Genomic DNA, 19,645 nt, shown 5'->3' on the forward strand with positions numbered 1-19,645 from the left:
CACCTAATGAAAAACTCTAAAAACCAGGTGGAGCTGACCTGAGCAGGCACAAGTGGAAAAAGGCTGTTAGTGAAACTTGAAGATGGCGAGGGCGAACACTCAGCTTGGTGTTTTGAAGCAGACATGAGAATGACTGAGAAACCAAGGATCTCTGCACACTCGCTGGGTAATGGCTTATCACATCACTGATTACCATCATGGTTTATCCTTATTTTTCCGCACTCTGGACTGCAGGTTTCTCATGAGCAGGTTCCTGGTTCAAACCCCGCCTGGGGCCTTTCTGCCTGGAGTTTGCATGTTCACCCAGTGATAACCAGAGGAGAGATGTAGGTAAAGTGTACAGACCAAAGCACTGCTTGAATCTATGGTTAAATATGTAGTGTGGAGCACTTTGAGTGAATGATGTTTGTTTTATTCCTTTAAAACACACATTTCTGGTTTAATCCTAAGAGAAAATCTTGTAAACTCAGCTCTCACCTGAACCCAAAACTCACTTTGTAAACTGTGCTGTGATTGCAGCCATTCCCCAACTCTCTGTGAATGGTACTTATGGCCATTGATCAGTGGTTGTTGATCAATGGTCATGAGAATTTGCATAATTATGATTAAGGAACTGACCTCCCAGCCCATTGTTCACCAGTGGGCTGGTTTCAGTCATTATGCAAATGTACTGTTTATAAGATTGGGGAAACCTGCAGTCAGCTGAGACTGAAGAAGTCACTTGGATGAGTGACAAATCATTTCTCCCACAAAACGCTACGTCCAGATGAACAGAATCAACTTTTCGAGAGTTACTTTGTAAACATATCTTTAAATATTTTTCATTTAATTATGTAAATAATCATAATGGTGAAATGTTGTCATTTTATGTCTTTATTTATAAGAACAACAGTGTAAAACCCTAAAATAACTTCCTTATATTTCAAAGAACTTGTTTAAATCTCACCAGAACAAATTAAATCTGTTGATAGACTCGTAGATGGAAGCCTGCACGTCTTTAATTCATATCAGACGTTTCCCAGCACGTCATCCTGCTGCTGCCTCCTGTTTCCTCTGGTTAAATCATCTTTTAAACTTTTGTCTCGATGTTTATCAGAATAAGAAACTTGATTTTCGTAATATCGGATGCCGATTCATTTACAAAATAAACTATGAAAATTGTGATTTGGAGCATCAACATCAATCAAATGAATAAACAGACTCAGAATTATTTGTCAGTACTCGATAAGTTTATTAAGGGACAATCAAAACGTCTTGCATGAAAAAGTAGGACCAAAGATAACCAATCGTTTATCTTCTCAAGCCCAAGCTCACAGTCAAACTAAAGGTTTCCTACTTTAGCCTCATGAAGTTAAATAGAAACGAAGTCTTAGATGCGAAAACGATAAAAGCAAAGCGCAGGTTTCCCTCGTCATCAGGTGCACATCGAACGCTACAATTTTATTTTACAGCCAAGATCCAACAAAAAACCGGTTTACATAGAAAAAGATGATTAATATTCAGGAACATGAAGCAGAATTTACAGAATTACAAAAGTAGTAAAAAAAATTAAATAAAAAAGCTTTTTTACTTCTAGCACCACAGGCAGGAGTGAGTTCGTCACAGCGCTAGAAAGGTCTGTACCTGCTGGAGATTTATGATTTTAATAAAACCTGCTCGATGTTTCCTCACGTTTTTAAAAAACGGCTGAAATGAGATGGAGGAAAGTTGCTGTTCTTACAGGAGCCATGCTGAGTTCAAGGCTAGTGGGAAATTTGTCAGTAAAAAGTTACATTCATGTGCCATTACTTTTATTAAAATCAATAAAAATTAAACCTCACTTGTATATCGGCTTAAAAAAAGTGATTATTGTAGTGAGTGAGTGATGTTGGTAAAGCTGTTAATTTCAACCTCAATCCTGAATTATTAACAGATTTAGTTTTTGACATTTCACTACAAAGACGCCCATCCCATTAGCGGATAATAACTTTTATGAGTATAAATCAAAACTGGAGCAGACACACTGTACGCTGTTGTTGTAAATCTAATTTAAAGCTTTTTAATAAGAGCTGCGGTTTGCCTTAAAATCCGCCTTTTATTTACCATCGTAAGAGCAAACTGGGGAAGTAAAGGACTGCTGTCCCAAAGTTTAGGCCTCAATCAATCTGTGATTTATAAAATGCATTTTTCACTCTGGCTCCTCCCTCTTTAAGATACCTTTAAGCCAGCTTTCTGCTGATTGGATGGGTCCGGCAAACAGAAGGTTCAACGGCAGGTGGGTGGGGTTTAAACGTGCTGAGGGGTCTCTCTCTCAGTGCCTGACAGATCTGAGAGCATAAAACAAACACTGACTTCATATCTGAATCTGTGGCCACGTTTAAAATGAGAATCCACCACAGTACGTGTATATCTGACAGAGAATAAGGGAAATCATAATACTTCAAATTTACAAGAAAGATATTTGAAATATTTTTAATAGGCTTTTTTGTTATTGTGCAATAAATGATAACTGACTAAAAAAGCGCACCCGAGACTATGATGATAATTAATCTAAGAGCCAAAATTCTAATTCTGATACTTTCCATCAAATAAAGTGGCTGCATCTGTTGAGGAAATGCACGAGGGAAACCTCATAATTATAGGAGAGCACCTGAAGTAGGAGTATTATACAAAGAAATCAAACCCAGAGCTTCTTTAAGCGTATACGGTAAGACATTTGGCAACTCATCTGAAAATGAAAGGCTAAAGTTTAAAGGGTTAAACGGACACACTGACAGCTGCTGTGTTTACAGCTCGGGGACAAGAGTGGCGTCTAAACACACTGAGGACCGGATCGCTGGCTTTTCATCTAACTTGGTTTTTCTAACCTGGTGTGCTCTGAATTTTTGACACATTTAAACGAATCATTTTCCAGCTTTGACAGACGGGAATTCTAACGCTCCTCTGATCCTCAGTGTGTGTCGGCCTCACTCGGATCATTGGTGACAAACACATTTACAGAGTCTTCACAGCTCAAACACTCAGCTTCATACGCTTGTTATCGCGTCAGCCACACACGACTGGATTTGTAAACCTGCACAGGAGATTGAGCCTGGATTTTAAAAAAACGAAGCCGGCTCCGGTCATCGTACAGGGCGTCAAACAACCGTCACACACAGCATGAAACGTTTCTGCATCCTGCAGGAATCTAAAATGCATTCTGGTCCAGAAGAGTTGGATCAACAGAGGAGAGAAGCAGACTAATAAATCATTCTGCTCAGCTAAACAAAGCAAACGAAAGACGACATGCATATTAAATATAGTCTTGTTAATAGGTTTTATATGCTCAACAGGTCAAATGAAAAAGATGGGAATATTTAAATTAATAAATACTTAAAGCACGTAATAATTATGTGGTGACTACATATTAGCAGTGCTATTGGGTAGAAATGGGAGTTTTAGTGTATTTCAGCTTGCTGACAGCTAAAATCTGACATGTATTAACAAGCTAGTACAGTTAAAGTATACATAATTACTGGACTTATATTAATATTAGTATGCAGCAGGGTCTGATTGTGTGCAGCTAAGAGGATCTCCTGGTGGGTCACATCGGCCTCATGTGGTACCACTGTGGAGGTCCACAGGCAGCTGAGGGTCACAATGTTTTTAAAAACATCAATTAGAGCTTTGTTCTAACCAATCATTGACAGCTATTGATTATTTTTAATGGCATCTCTAAATTTGATGGGATGAACTCGTGCAGTCGTGCACCAGCATCAGATCTTAATTTTTGTAAAATACCGATCTGTAAGTGTGAGGCACTACAGAACTACTAGTAGAACCACTTTTCTAAGTGATAATATATCAAAGCTTAAATAGAAGTGGGTGTTAATAATAATTTGACTTTACTTTTGTTCATTTTTTCCGAGCAGTCTCTGAACTGGAGACAATTTCAGAACCAAGTTGAATAAGACGTGAACGGCACTCTGTAGATCGGCTTTGGGAGTGTGAAGGATTTGACTTCACAGCTGTATAAAGTGTTGGACCTCCAACATGGTTACCACAGCGTGTCCCACACCACCTCAAAGACCTCCACACACTGAACAGTTGGTGTTTTTAGGCTAGTAAGAAACAGCTTGGGACTAAAAACAAGCTAAACTCCAAACCAGCATGTTGTGCATCTCCTCTCTTTAGATCTGTAGAGGAGATTTTTATACATGACACCATTTATACTTGCAGGCAGAATACTGGGGAGGTCAACCAACCACTTTCAGCCTTCCAAAGTGTGACTGTGTTCAACCGTCTTGCTCTTTCAGGGCAGTCATTTGGCATTTTTGGGAAGTCGGCTATCCTTAGACTTGTACACATTTCTGGCTTACACACAATTTAATATGTGCACACTGCACATTTCATTATTTAGTAAAAAGTGCTAACTACGACTGAGTTATACAACATAGACCAGATTTTCTGCGTTTTAGATATTAAGCATTAAACATCAGGTTACTGCAGGTCACAGGCCAATAATTGAAGCACTGACCGAGTAGTAACTTCACTAAAATAACATCCACAACTGTTTAAATCTGTGCCGCCTAAATCAGCACACTTCTATTACACCAGACCAATACACAAATCCACATGATTTTATTTACTACAGATACGTAGTAGCACAGGAGGAAACTGTGGTAGCAGCCTCTGTTACTGCACTGCTATGGACTTGGAGTGTTGGCTGACGCACGCTGTGGGCATGCTGCGTTGCTAATGGTGTTTCGGTATTTTTGTGCATTTTTAAATTGTTCAAATTTCACAAAGTGCTTTTCACAAGCACAGAATTGGAGTGAGAGGAAATAAACCTCAAACGGCGCCTTGCAGTATTGTTTTCAGTTTATAAATTCAGAGACGGGACGTTGTTTGGACAGCAGCTTTAACCTCGAGTTGTTCCATCCAGAGCTCCTGAACCTCTCCTGCTGCCGGGGTTTTATTATTCGATTTAAGAGGCAAAAGGATCATTTATACTGAGGCAAACTGTAAATACATGCAGGTCAGTCTACTGTAACAACATAAAATCCTTAGTTGCGACTGGTTACACGCCACTCTTCAATACGCTATGCCCTACATATACAAATTCTCTTTCAGTTGGTGTCCAAGTATAACTCTCTCTCAAACACCCTATTCATGTTTGTACATAAAGAAAATCCAGCATTAAATATGTAAGTCGTATTCAGCACACAGGCTTTTGGCACCTTTAGTGGAAATGGGAGACTACGAGGGTGTAAAACATACAAACACATCAAAATAGAAATATGTACATACAAATAATGATTTGATCTTTCGAAAATATTCCATCACTCCTTCCAGCTTAGCGTCGTCTGTCTGAGAAGTGTTCTCTTCTTCTACCTTCACTTCTCCCCAACATTAGGATTTCATTTCATTTAAGCCTTTTTTTTTTTCCTGCTACAAGGTCGACCTTGTCCAGGCGTCTCTCAGTCGTCAGGATTATCCCTTCTCCCTCGCTCTGTTATCGAAGTTGCCCTGAGGAAACGATCTCGGATCAGAGTTCCTGGCACGGCTTCGGGCAGGAACTAGAACTGATTTTTAAAGGGAGATGTGCTTGTGTTTTTCTAGGCCTAAACAAGTCCAGTCAACACTTTGTGGAAAGTTTACTTAAAATTTCTTTAACTCCTTACGCACCTGTGCAGGTGAGGCTGGAGGCTATCCCAGCTGACAATGGACTTGGTCTTTGCCACGATTGTTTGATTTAAATGCAAATATGATTAATCTTTGGCCAAACTGTGAAAATGCACATTTTTTTGTAATCATTGCTAAAAGACAAGATTTCTAAAATGATCCTCAATCAGAGTCTCTGGGCAACTTCCTCCTGTTACTGGCATCCATTTGATGTCATAGCTATTTGCTTTTACTTAGCATTAACCATTTTGTGTCCCTTCCAACAGTATTTTCAGCCAGGGACACAAAATGGCTCATATCAAACCAACCTTCATAGTCTCAGTGAATCATTGGTGCTGATCGGTCGTTGGTTGTCGTCTTCTTGAGCTTGACGCCTCGTCGGATGGCCACCAGAAAGTCCTCCACCTCAGCGTATTCTGTTTCTTCCAAGAGCTCTGGGAGGGGTCGACGCTCCCACTCTGATGACCGACCGCTGGGCTGTGGAGGTGGGGTTGGAGGATCCGATCCCTTGCCCATGTGCTGGGTCTCCCAAGGGACAGACTTTGGTGACAATGACCCGTTGCTACCTGGTGACAGAGGAGTGGTGGCTGGGCTTAGCGGGGTCCGCGGGGTGTTGCCGTCTTCTGACGCTGCTTTGCTGGGGAATCCAGGGTGTTCAGGCACAGTGGGAGTCTTAACTGGGATCATGGGGGGCTTGATGGGGATGGGGCCCAGGTTGAGGCCCCCGGATGGTCGTCGCAAGTTGGGTTTGGAGGACGGTGTCCGTCTGATAGTAGCAACTCCCGGGGTGATTACAGCAGAGGGGTTGGAAGGCAGGCCAGCAGTGGAAGCAGGGCGTTTAGACTGAAACATGCGGCGGTAGGACTGGGTGATGTCGCTGTTCCTCGGGATGGTGGAGGATTTATCAAAGTCTGAGGACTGCTGCTCCACCTCCTGATCTGCTCCCACAGAGTAGTAGTCACAGTCCGATACTACAGAGACCAGGAGGGGGGAGAATTTAGCACGATAACTGAATTTGTTTGAATAGAGCAGAGTCAGTGTAACTGCTGATGATCTCAAGCATTTCTCAGATATTATATAATTAAAGTCTTTTTAATTCAAGTTAACTTTAATTTGATTTTTTCTGTTTTATATCTATGAGTATAAATCAGAGCGAGATTTGAGACGTTCAGAAGAGATACAACGAAAGTTTGTTTTTCAGTGATATACAATTCAGGTTTGTTTCTGGGTCCATATTTAAATAAGTGAACATTTGTTATTCACAGCTGTCTTCCTGAATAAAGTTAGTGCTGACACTGGTAGATAATATTGGAGCTTAGCAGCAACGCATCCTTTGCTGGAGTTAAACTGTGAAATAGTTTTGTACTTAATTAATCTGGTGGGAGTAAGTTAAATAAGTTTACCCTGTGAGGAGATGGTGTCCTCTGAGCAGCAGGGTGTGTTGGTCTGGCTGCTGTAGCCGCTGGAGCCTTGCAGGGAATCTCTGCTGGAGCCGTGGATGTCCAGCTGGAGGCCACGGGCCAGAGCTCTGGCCAGCTCCTCATGGGTCTCCCTGTCCACCTGTCAGAGACAGAGACACACACACACACACACACACACACACACACACACACAGGGGAATATGTGGATTATTGGGATTCGTCTGTCCAATCAGAATGCTCCCAGTTAGTCATGTGACTTTATATTCAAGGACTTGTTTGGCATTTTGCTGGTCATTGTGTCCGACCTTGGGGGATGTTGAAGTGTTGTTTCCTTTGCCCCTGTTTGGCTCCTCTCCTGGTGTGGTGACATCAGCACCCTGGTGGCTGCTGGGATCTGTAGTCTCTCTCCTGTCCTTGCTCCTCTTCAGGGTATTAACCATGGGCTGATCGTACGGGCCTGGTTTGGCCCAATCCTACACAGGAAGATATCATCAATAACAGTAAAATATTTTTTTTAATATTTTAATTGATGATAATTGTTGTTAATTTTGTCCATTAGTCAAAAGTCCAAATAGAAGCAGGAACAGAGGGATATTTCTTTTATAGAAATGACATATATATGCTCATGTTTGCTGCTGTGAGCAAATATTTCAAACTGTTGCAAGAACACTAGAGGTCTATGCAAGCAAATCAAACCATTTTATAGACCGCACCTCAAAACACGCCTTTAAAAGTAGAAGCTATTATATAAACTGTAAAAATGTAAATCACAGCCTTGCAGTTGGATGCCTCCACCTCCCAGTGAAGTTGGAGTTTACAACTCAGCCACAACATTAAAACCACACACAGGTGAAATGAATCGACACTGATCGTTTACTTGCGTCCTGGTATCCATAAGGATTGGACTTTATCGCATACCGCCCACCTAAACAAAAAACTCCAATGACACTCCCCAACGGCAGCTGCCTCCCCCATCAGGAGAGGATACGCCACAAGAACAAGTCATTGAGGAAAAGTCCTTATATCCCAAATCCCAATCCAATCAGAACACCAGAGCAGACACCCCGTCCCACAGCCCAGAGGACCGAAAGGACCAGACTGTCACCATCCCAGAGCCAGTCACCCCACAGAACACCCGCTGTGGTCCTTATAGGCCAGAGTTGTTTTAACAGCATAACATGGACCTACACAAAGTTAGTCAGATGGCTTTAATGTTGTGGTTGATTCGTTCATATGTACAGAAGACTTTAAATGCATTTAGCATGTGGGCAACAATTCAATTTGACATCTAAATAAACCCGTCGACAGAATGTGAGGAAACAACAGCTATGACATCATGTTAAAGGCGTCTCTGTACGGTGGTGTTGCAGGACCGGGCTGCATTCTCAGGTTTATGAATGAAGAATCCGATTTGCCCCAAATACAACATGAAAAATTTCAGAATTATTCGAGCTTGCGTTATCACAACAATGCTACAGGCTATGAAACACTGGATTAGAAGTTATGTACGTTTGAAAGTAGAAGAAGTTGTAGTTCTCGGCTGAACAGCTAGGCTAATGCTTTTAGGTAAAATGCTGCCACCTGGTGGTGAGAGGAGTTTTGTAAAAAAGTACCTGAGAAATTAGATTCATGAAAATGGGACCGGTTGATGGACAACCTGAAAACTCACACCTGTCACCAGCACAGGTAAGCAAGGCTCTCTGTATAGTGTTAATCAATGTTGTTTTAAAGTTTAAGATTAAAAATTGAAACGTAAAGAGATAAGTAGGAATAAAATTAACAAAAATATCAGGTGAAATTTATCCTAAATTGAATTGACTGAAAAATGAAACTTTTGAGAGAATGAACTGACATCAAAAAAGGGGAGAAAATAACACACAGATCAACTCAAAGAAAAGAGGAGGACATCGGGGAGAATGAGGATCAAACCTTCCAGGATGGGACTCTGGATGATGGGATCACTCCAAGCCCCGAGGGGCTGAGAGGCGGGAACTCTCCTGATTGGCCGCAGCCTGAGCGAGACCACGGCCACGTGGGTGAAACGGACGAACAGGAGGGCGAGGAGATGGGAGTGGTGGTGGGAGAGGAGTAGGAGAAGTATGAAGGGTGGAGGTGGGTGTCCTGGGCTCCGTGATGGTCAAAACCATTTGTCAACTGAATGTGAATGAATGAAGAAGCAGAAACAATTCAAAAATTAAAGATGACGCTCACGACCGAGGAGTGAAAACATGAGACATGAGCGCGAAAAAGGTGCTTCATGCAGCAGAAAAAGCAAATGTTTGGGCGGCAGTGAGGTCCCAGCATTCATACGCATCCAAACATCAAAGATCCTGATTTATAGCACTGACAATTTCATCTGGATTTTCTTTGAAGCAGATGATTTTTTCCCTTTTTAATCAGTAGTTTATTTCACTGGCCTTTCCCATTTTCTGAGATTTTGCAAAACAATTATGAAAATTATGAAAAGAATTTGCAGTCTTACAAAAATTCGCTTCAACTAATGCCACCCGAAATGCTCCCTACACATTTGTATTTCACATTTATGCATCTTTATTTAATTGCAACAGAGTAATTTTATTCCAAAGATACCTTTACTTAAGCCAATAACATCTAAGCGAATATAATGAAAGTCGATCTTTGTTGTGTTTTTTGTTAAAACAATTTATTCGTGTGCCACAGAGCCACGCCGGAGGAGGACGAGAGCCCCGCATAAGTTCTGATAACCAACTAAATTATGAACCATAACTGAGAACCATATGGTGATGTTTATTAGGTTTCACTGCACGATGTTTCCTGTTTTAGTAACATAGCTGAGATGTGCATCAAAGCCACTCAGTCCCAACTGTGCGTTCACGAGTAAATCAAACATGTTGACTCAATATTCATTTTAAAAAGTTCAGAATAACTGTTGGCCTGAGAGCCTCATCATGTAAATATCTCATATATTCTGAACAGTTACCTGGTAAAATGAGCAGGTAACCTGTCACCTGCTCTTCACTCTGACCATTACCAGACCAGACTGGGATTTCTTTGGTTTTTGTAAATGTTTCTGTTTTGACAAACATGAGGGGAAATCAGTTTGTTTTTTGTCCCTTTGTTGCTCGCAGAGCTGGGCTCCCTTTACATGGGTTAATTAAACCGAGTGAGTAATTTTTTAATCCATTTCATGGTCGAGTGAACATCGTGTGCTGTTCTTAGTTTTCAGGATGTTGATGATTATCAGGCTGCCAATCAAACCTGGAATATTTCTTCCTCCTCAGCCAACACTAGATTATATTTTAATTGTTCATTTATTCACTTGCCAGTGCTGAGCACTGAATGTAATTGGATTTGTTAAGCAGCTGGAAACGTTTCTGTGCAGTCTGCTTTTTGTGCTTCATGAAGGCTCCGATTCACATCACTCATAAATAAAAGCTTCACGCTGCAGAGTGACACACGACTCACCTGGAAAAACAAGAACAACAAAACACTAACACATTTGTGTGTCTACGTGTTCACCTGCTGCTGCCCGGAGCGTGGCTCGGGGTGTGAGGGTGAGGAAGAAGAGGAGTAAGAGGAAGGCCCCACAGTGACAGACTGAGAGGGTGAAGCAGAGACACACGACTGCAGCAGCGCCATGCAGAGCGCACACAGAGACAGAGCCAGCAGTTTGCAGGAAGCACAGAGGGAAGCCAAGAAAACAGATCAAAACACAGACACGAGAGAAAAGCAGAGGAAGCAGCAACAAACAGGTTAGCAAGAACAGCAGTCCAGCCCGGCGAGCACCAGTAACAGCAGGAGTTAACCAGTGCTGGGGAGTATTAATACACATGCAGTTTTCAGATTTCTGCACATCTCTAAAATTATTAAAACGCGTTTAAGTGCAGTGAAATTGGGTTAGGATGTATTAGAAGGAGTGAATCTATGAAACATTTAATGAGTAAGCTGTAATCTCCCAAACACTGATCCCAGGTCAGAGGTCAAACAGAACAAAGACGAAGCAGAAGCCGGTTCAGCAGGTGGAAAGAGAAACTATCATCTTTATGAAATATTATGAAAGCACTACTGCTAGTATTTTTCTCATTATATTTAATAGTGAGTCATGTTGGAGTGAAAATCAGAAACAAAGCTAACGCAGGCTGAAGCTCTCAGATCTGTGTGTTCTTCTATTATGTGATTCATGACTGGTTCAAGTTTTATAATAGCAGTGTCACAGCGCGCTGGGTTAATGAAAGTAAAGCACAAATTCCCTCTCAGCTGTTTTTTGGACTGAGGTTTGAGATGAAAGCACATGGCAGGCTGTCGCACTGTGAACGTCGCCTTCCTCACACATCACAAACATCCTGTCATTTTGTTCATGTGCTAAATTATCAGCACAAACAAACTGACTATATATAATCTTTACTTCCTAATTATCTTTGCTGAAAAAACATCAGCACCAACAGACAGTGGACACCTTCACGCTCCGTCTTTGGATATTTAATTCATGTAATTTATCTTGGCACAGCACTAAAACTAAAATGATCTTATTTAAAATAGCTTAACTCTAGTAGTGCCTATGATGTGTTTTATATATAAATGTATATACATGTATGTATATGCAGCTGGGTAGCGTAGAGGTAAGCAGGTGTTGCAGTTTCAATTCTCTCCTGAGGCATCTCACAGCTAGAGTTTGATGAGGTACAGCACACATGCTATGGCAAGGGGGAGGCAGGGGCGATATCATCACCTCCACCTGATTGGGTACCAGGATCGTTGAGTGCGAGAGGAACTGATCTTTATTTAAAATAGGTAAAGACTGATCAATACATACGGTCGCCTGTGTAGGCTCGACAACTTAAACACTGAGCAGTGTCTGCACCCTGAAGGTCCTTAACAAGACTGGATGCAGATGACGTCTGAATGAATGTCGTTGCTGTATATCCTGGTCTCGTTCAGTATTTTGTAATTTCTTCAACATGACGATGAGATTGACTTTTTTGTTTTTAAACAAGTAACAGCAAAAGATGATGATGTTGTTGTTATGAGTGTTAGACATGGCTCTAAAGTTGACGATACCTCGAGTTTATTTTGTTTGTTGTTTCTGCAAAGGAACCCGTCTATCTCTCTGAGGTTACTGAGACACGCACACACGACATGTGGCTTCCAGCTAACAAACACACAGTATCGTAGGAACTGGGAAACATCCGCAGACATCATAAACAGAACTCACTGGTTTATTTTTGGCGTCTGTTCTCAGTGAGCCGATGACTAAAAGCACTGAGCCGCGACTTTTGTTACCTGCAGGGTCTCTGGGGGCATCGGTGAAGGAGATTTGGACTGGTAGGCATCCTGAGAGATGAAGCCAGAGTCGTGTGAGGAGATTGAAGAGAGGCGGGCAGGTGTCTGCTGGGGCAGCACCGAGGAGGAAGAGGAGGAGGAGGCGCGATAACGGAAGTGGGAGGTCGGGGAGTGACAGTGTGAGCCGCTGGAGCGAGAGTCGCTGCTGTTCACGCTGTTCAGGCTGCTGTGGGCCGGACGGGAGGAGACAAATAAATGTCAGAAAGAAGGAAACCTGAGAAGGTCTGAAGTCATATACTGGTTTTCTGTTTTAAAATCTCAGCTCATCACATGAAAGAATAAACAATCAACCCTAAAAATGAGTCAGACAGATGAAATATTCTGTGTAATAAGACATGATGGTGAAATAACATTTACTGGAGTTATTTCTCTTTGATAAATCAAAACTTTCAAAAAAATCGATGATTTAAAAAAAGCTGTAGTTCCACTTGTTAACCACAGGGAGGCAGCAGAGGACAGGCTCTCAGCAGACCACCTTATCTCCCTCTATTGTTGAGATAATAAGCAGCTGGCAGCAGCCACATAACTAACCTGCACATGCTGGACTTCCTGGATACGGTGGTGCTTGGTGACGAGGGAGGAGTTTGGTAGGACCAGGTGCACTCGGAGCCCTTCAGGTCTACGATTACCTGGAGAGAAAAAAATGCTGTGAATCATCTGTGATGTTTCTGTGAAGGTGTCTGTGTGCAGGCAGGTCAAAGGAAGGAGTGTTTACTCCGTGTCAAGGTTACCACTGACCGTAAGATCAGCAGGTAGAGTGAGTGAAGCTGTACTGAACGGCTGTGGAAGAAGAGGCAGCTGAGTGTGCAGGTGATTAGTCTGTATTGTGGAGTAATTATGGACCGGGACATTAGTTTAGCGGCAGATATTTGATCAGGGAGCATCCTGGAGGCCTTCTAGGGGGAAGGGTCAAAAACGTCAGAGGTTCTTTTCGTCAGGCTCAATACCTGATTTTCTGTGCTTAAATCAAAAACCCTTCTGAAATATTTTAATCGGAACAGAACAGGGCTGAAACTGAGACATTTATAACAGAGGACAAATTGTTTGATTGTGTGGTCACACGACTCCTCACAGCACCACGAGTACCTGCTCACTGGAGGCGGGCAGCTTGTGCGGGTCCATGGTTAGCATCTTCAGGTCGTCTGTCAGCGTCTGGAGGTGCGTAATCTCCCCCAGCATGGACATCTCCTCCTCCTGAGACACACAAACATTCATCAGCTGCAAATTCTACACAAAAAACAGCTTTGAGACGGACGTCATCACAGCAGCTGCTCCACAGGAGGTTTGAAGAGAGAGCTGCAGCACAGAAGGTGTAGGAGTTGATGTTTGTCAGAGATTTACATTTGGATTGCAGCTGCTGACGTCCAGCAAAGCATAAACATACAAATCTAAAGGGGCCAGGTGTTTCTTCAAAGGCTTGCAAAGTTTCTGCGTAACTCTGGTTAGGACTCCAAACATCTTTCTGTGTTGTGCATAAACAGTTTGAATGCATCACTGACCACGACAGGCCGCAGCATGGACACGAAGCAGCAAAAGCGACTCCTCTCCTCCACCAGCGCCCTCCTCACCGCCTGCTTCTCCGTCTCCTCCAGCAGCAGGTACTTATCGCTGACGTCCTGCATGGCGCTGTCCAGCTGGGGCTGCAGGTCTCCACGGCCTGAACACAAACACGTGCACATACCTTGTTGCATCCAATTTCAACTAGAATCTTTAAGGCATAAAATAGCATAAAAAGAAAGAAAACGGGGACTATTTGCAATAAAAAGTAACTAAAAATCAAAACGATACACAAAAATGAAAAAGTCGTCTTTCAAAATGCTGATTTAAACTTTTAAACTTAAGCAGCCACCCAAAGGTAACACCAGAGTTTTCTCAATCTCTCTCTCTTGCAGACCTACACATGAGCAGAGGAACCGTTTCTGCGGCATTAACAAAATGCAATCACTTCAGTCCATCTTGGCTCAGATCAACAAACTCCACACAGAACTAAAGAGGAGGCAGCCTCACAGCTGCAGCCAGATTATCAGCCATCTGTGAAATCCAATTCTCACTGAACAGAACTTTAGCTACAAAGAGCAGAGCCTGCTCTGAAACTACAATCACTCAGTGGCTTCAAAAACAACAGTCAGAGCCTCCCACAAACCATTAACCACATTAAAGTTTTAAACAAGTCTTTTCTCTCTGGCGATCAGTCAGCTCATCCCGCCTGGAAACAAACAACCACTGGAATCCCACTGAAAACACACCACACATTAATAATGTTTGCCATTTTGAAATTACATTGCTGCTTTTATGAAGTGTTTTGTAACAGGCTTCTGGTTTATTTTTAACTCTGTCCAAATGTCTCAACTCTCCCTTACTCCAAGTCTTTACTAAAGCGGTTTCATACGTGACACAGAAGATTAAACTGATTTCACGTGTCGACACGGCCGTTGCGACATGAGTCGGATGAGCTGGAGTCTGTATCATGCTTTAATATCATCTCCCACAGCGACTGTAATTGGATTAGTTAATTTACTTTGTGACACAGAGCAACACTGAACTATTTTTACATTGTTTCATTGACTGATCGAGAGCAGCTATTGTGGGTGTGGGTTTCCCGGAGCGCTGCAGGGGACTGAATATGTCGAGTGTTTGGGGATCTTAGCATGCTACACGTTAATTCTGGTAAATTCACATGTTCCAATTGGAAATGTGGAAATGTTGAACATGAGTATAAGGCAACTTAGATCATCCCTGGTGAGTCATTGCTACATCCAGGCGTGTTTTGCTCTTTTCTTCCATTTGCCCGCGTACTACGAAACAGGATTTAGGGCTTAGCAAAGGAACTTCAGATTTCACCCTGTGATTTCCATCTTATGAAGAAGGTTCACAACTTATGCTGCAGACCTGACCACCTCCTGATCTACTGACCAAATGATTCTCTGAAAAACAGCATCAGGTCTTTACTTTCACTGATAGGAATAATATAAAAAAGAATTCCAGAGTCTTAAATGCAGCTTTACTCCTTCTTTATTTGGCTGTTGGCTGAAAGCAAGTTTAAAACCATTTTTGACAATGAGTATAGTGGCACAGATCTAAAACAGGCCATCTGGGTCTTCCAAGGCTGTTAAGTCAGCAACGATCGAAAGAACAGAAGAGTTGAAACTGCATGGAAACTCTCCCCGGGTACATTTCTGCACTGCTGTATTATAACATGTAATGAATGCATTATGCAATAGTGAATTCTTTCCTCGTTGGTTTCATCAGCCCACAGCTACACTTTAGAGGATGTTAGCTTGTCAACAGCTGCTTTGGTGTGTTCTGTTAGTGATGGATCTGAAATGTACGCTGACCAATTAACCATCATAGCTTCTTGCTGAAATGTGCAAGAAGTTCCCCAAGCACACTGCTTTAAGACAACTTCCCGTCATGTCCGGAGAACAGTTTTTAAACCGTTATGTGGCATGACATGAATCATTACGGATGCAAGTTTATTTTGATTCACCAGACTGTCCTGCTTCCTTAAACACTCACTGGAGAACAAAATCTGAGTTAATCCATCAACAACGAGCCCCGCTCTAAAATGCACCCTCTTTTATTTGACTAGAATTTGTTAAAACCACGGACAGTGCCATGAACTGCTTGCAGCCGAGGCCCACAGCGGCACAGAGCAGGCAGACCAACATGTGATTACTCAGTCTTTTCTTGACTTTGCTGTCATGAAAATACGACATGACAGAGCAGACTGAAAAATGCCTGCAGCAATTTTCTAAACCTCAAAGCGACGTTCACTTTTGTGTGACAAGATCACATTTAATCAGCTAATTTCACTCCTAACAACTGCTGTCTTTCCCCCTTCACATGGTGCTTTGGGGTTCAGTTTCTCCTCTTTAAAGCGATCGTTTGGTAATCTCATCTTCTGGATTTGAGGACAGACATAAACATGCAATTAAAGTTCCTCATTCCTCCAGCGAGATCCGAGGCCGGCTTCTGTGGTCGGGCTGATAGACGGGAGAACGCGCGCCGTCTCTCTGTAAGAATTTTCCAAGCACAGGCTTCAGTGATAAAGAGGAAAGAAATGGTGAAGACTTGCTTCCAGAAATGTGAACGTAATTCCAGGTTTCCCACAGAATTCAAACAAACAGGAGGTCTCGGGCAGAACATCGCTCTTATGTTCTTGTTTATCTCACGATCTCCTCCTTTTTTGTCTAAATTGAGACATTTCTGAATGCTTTCTTTTCTCCTCATCCTCGTGTCCTCTGTTGGCCTTTGCATAGCCTTTTCGATACAGCACGAGGTCAAACTGAGAAGACCCACAATCCCAAAACAACAGATTTTTTTGCAAGCGTGTGCACTCCAAAGGATTGGACAATCAACATGGAGTTCCACTGTAATGTAATCAGGGGTCTGCGTGAGAACGTTGCATTTACCAAACCCAATAACCTAACCGGTTCATGGTCTTTCTGTCCTCTCTCCTCTCGTTGGTCGCTGCAGATGGCTGTCCCTCCCTGAACCTGGATCTGAGGTCTCTTCCTGTTAAAAGGGAGTTTTTGCCGTCACCTGGTCATTGGGGTTCTCTCTCTCGCTCTCTCATTGTAGGATCTTACTTTCTCTGATTTTTAAGATTCCTTCAGATAATTGTTATTGGGAACTGATGCAATAATAATTCAAATGTTAGTGGGATGAGTTTAAATACCTGGAGTCAAACACCCAAAGCAAAAAGTCAATGCAAGAGAGTGCAGGCAAGGTGGAGTGGGTGGAGACAATTGCCCAGGTGTCTCTTGGAAATTAGATTTAAATCTCATCACAAATCACTTTTCACCTGGATAAATAAAGGATGAGAGTAAAAGGGAAGATTTACAAGATGCTAGTGACATAAAAAAATGACAGGAGACAGAGCTGAAGATGTCAAGACTTTCATTGGCAGTGACCAAGGTTGAGCAGCTCAGGTTGAGCAGTTTGGAGAGGCAAGGCTGAGATGGTTTGGACATGTGCAGAGAAGAGATAGTGGACATACTGGACAAAGGATGTTGAAGATGGAAGGAAGAAAAGAGGAAGACCTCAGAGGAGGTTTGTGCATGTAGTGAAGGGGGCCATGCAGAGGGTTAGTGTAGGGGGATTTGTACCCTGGATACCTGCAGTTGCTAGATTTTTAATTTTTTTTAGCTACACACACACACACACACACACACACACACACACACACACACACACACACACACACACACACACACACACACACACACACACACACACACACACATATATATATGGATATAAAACACATCCACATATTTGAATTTATAAGAGACATGAAGACAACCTGGTGCAAACTGTCAGCTACAAATCTGGATTTTCAAACTCCAGCAACTCCAGGATCCCATGCGATACTGTAATAAAATCTATAGCGGACCATAACACCCAGTTTAAATTCAGCACTACATGGTGGTGTCTATGATGGGGCACCGGAGCTCACCTCACACATGACCCACTGCTTTAGACCAGCTGTGCTGTTTCCAGCTTTGTATCAACAGTTTGTCTTTCACCTTTTCCTGTTTAAACTCGATCCATTTTGGGTTCCCGTGCTCAAAGCCAGCGCTATAAATAAAAAACCTTTCTTAAGGTGGTTTCCCTCAATCTGTTTCTCATAACATTAACTCTTACTCAGAGCTTTCCCTTCATTTTCCAGTCTTCAATCCTCTGTCATTACATTCATTTCATTCCAGCACAAGTTCCTCCACCTCTTTTTTTTTTTCATTCCTTGAAACTTCTCCATGTCCTCTTCCCTCATGACATCCACTCCAGTGCAGAGGGAGTTTCCTCTCGTGCAGTAATAACAGGCTGGGAGGACCTGAGGACTGAAGCAGTCTGACCACATCTGAGGTTCCTCTGGGGTCAACCCTGGGTCCTGTTTGTTTTGTCTTAGAAGCTCAATTCAAAGCTGGAAACCATCGAGTCCTTTGTCGGCAGCAACAACGAGCTTTTGTTTCCAGTCATAATAAGGCTCGTTTCAGTGCGATCGCTCAGACTGGGACTACTTGTTCTAAAAGCAGAGCCTGTTTTGGTGTTTACTCGTAGTCCTTTGGAGTTCAGCGGGCAGAGCGAAGAAGTAATATTGCCACATCACATTCCTGTAATTCCACTGGATTTCATGCTATCCTAAAAGTTATTTTAGAACAATTTAGTCAAGTCCTTTAGTAAACAGAAAACTAAGAGTCAGCGGTCATGCTATCAGCTCTATGAGCCTGCAAATAAGAGCTTTACTCTGCATTAACAGCCTGAGCCTGGAGGATAAATTCATCATCTACAACTGTGAATGATCAAAAAATATCCCGATATCACCGCATTTAGACAGACCACTGATATCGGCTCTGTTATAGCTCTCATCATCTACAATGATCCTCATCGATCTCTGCTCTCTCAAGTTTGAGGTCCTCGGTTGAAATCGCAGTCTGCACAGGTAATGGTGCTTCCTTTACACAGGATTCAGCATGTACTGTGTTCACTGCTGTTAGATGGAGCTGAAGAGGGCGGCGCTAACGTGGACCTCCAGGTTGTTATCTGAAAATAGCATCAGCGTGGAAGCTATCTGGACATGCCCGAGAAGACGATGCTGAACAGGAGCTCAGTTAATTTTACATTAATAAGGACTTTTGGTCTTTATGGAGCTGTTTTCCAAACTTTTTCATCACACCTCAAACATTCTGGATAACCTATGCAGCTCTGTCAGCGTCCGTTCATCCGCCCGCCCTCTTCATCTTATCTGAAGTCAGGTCATGGTGGCGGCACCCTAAGCAAACTTTCCAGTTCCCTCTGGGGGTTCCCAAAGCATTCCTATTCCAGATGAGATAAGTAATCTATTCAGCCCGAACCACCTTAACTGGCTCATTTTGACACTGCAGGAGCAACAGCTCTACTCCTCCGGATTCCTCCAGATGTCCGAGCTCATCGCCCTATCGCTAAGCCCGAGCCCACCCACCCTCCAGATGAAACTAAGGACGTTTTCACACCTGTAGTCTGTTTACTCTGAATCCGAGTCAGCTGAGGCGTTTGTAAATTTGTAGCATTTACCGTGTTTTTAACGTTTGATTTAAACACACTGCACATGTGAAAACAAACACTTATATTCACAACATGACTCTTTCAGTCATTACCCAGACTTTATGACCAGAGGTGAAGTGTCGATGGACCAGTAAATAGAACGGTACACCTTTGAGCTCCGCTCTCTTCACCCTCACCGTGGCTTCACCAATCCAGTGCTCTCCGACTTCCCATCGCAT

General features: G+C 42.6%; 1 protein-coding gene across 2 annotated transcripts in view; it reads right to left on the reverse strand.

Moving 5' to 3' along the window:
- Positions 1-1,207: 1,207 nt before the first annotated feature.
- The window catches only part of LOC134619771 (protein MTSS 1-like), a 71,795-nt gene continuing 53,357 nt past the window's right edge, over positions 1,208-19,645 (reverse strand). Inside the window, exons 8-15 of one of the 2 annotated variants that reach the window (XM_063465600.1) lie at positions 13,883-14,040; positions 13,470-13,577; positions 12,915-13,012; positions 12,324-12,549; positions 8,994-9,218; positions 7,370-7,537; positions 7,047-7,203; positions 1,208-6,614 (exon numbers count right to left, since the gene is read on the reverse strand). In XM_063465600.1, coding sequence (XP_063321670.1) covers positions 5,962-6,614; positions 7,047-7,203; positions 7,370-7,537; positions 8,994-9,218; positions 12,324-12,549; positions 12,915-13,012; positions 13,470-13,577; positions 13,883-14,040 — 1,793 coding nt within the window. In that variant the 3' untranslated portion in view covers positions 1,208-5,961. The remainder of the gene's footprint in view (positions 6,615-7,046; positions 7,204-7,369; positions 7,538-8,993; positions 9,219-12,323; positions 12,550-12,914; positions 13,013-13,469; positions 13,578-13,882; positions 14,041-19,645) is intronic. The other variant, XM_063465601.1, reaches the window with a different exon arrangement.

Source organism: Pelmatolapia mariae, linkage group LG22, assembly GCF_036321145.2.
Source record: "Pelmatolapia mariae isolate MD_Pm_ZW linkage group LG22, Pm_UMD_F_2, whole genome shotgun sequence".
In the NCBI taxonomy this organism is placed as follows: domain Eukaryota; kingdom Metazoa; phylum Chordata; class Actinopteri; order Cichliformes; family Cichlidae; genus Pelmatolapia; species Pelmatolapia mariae.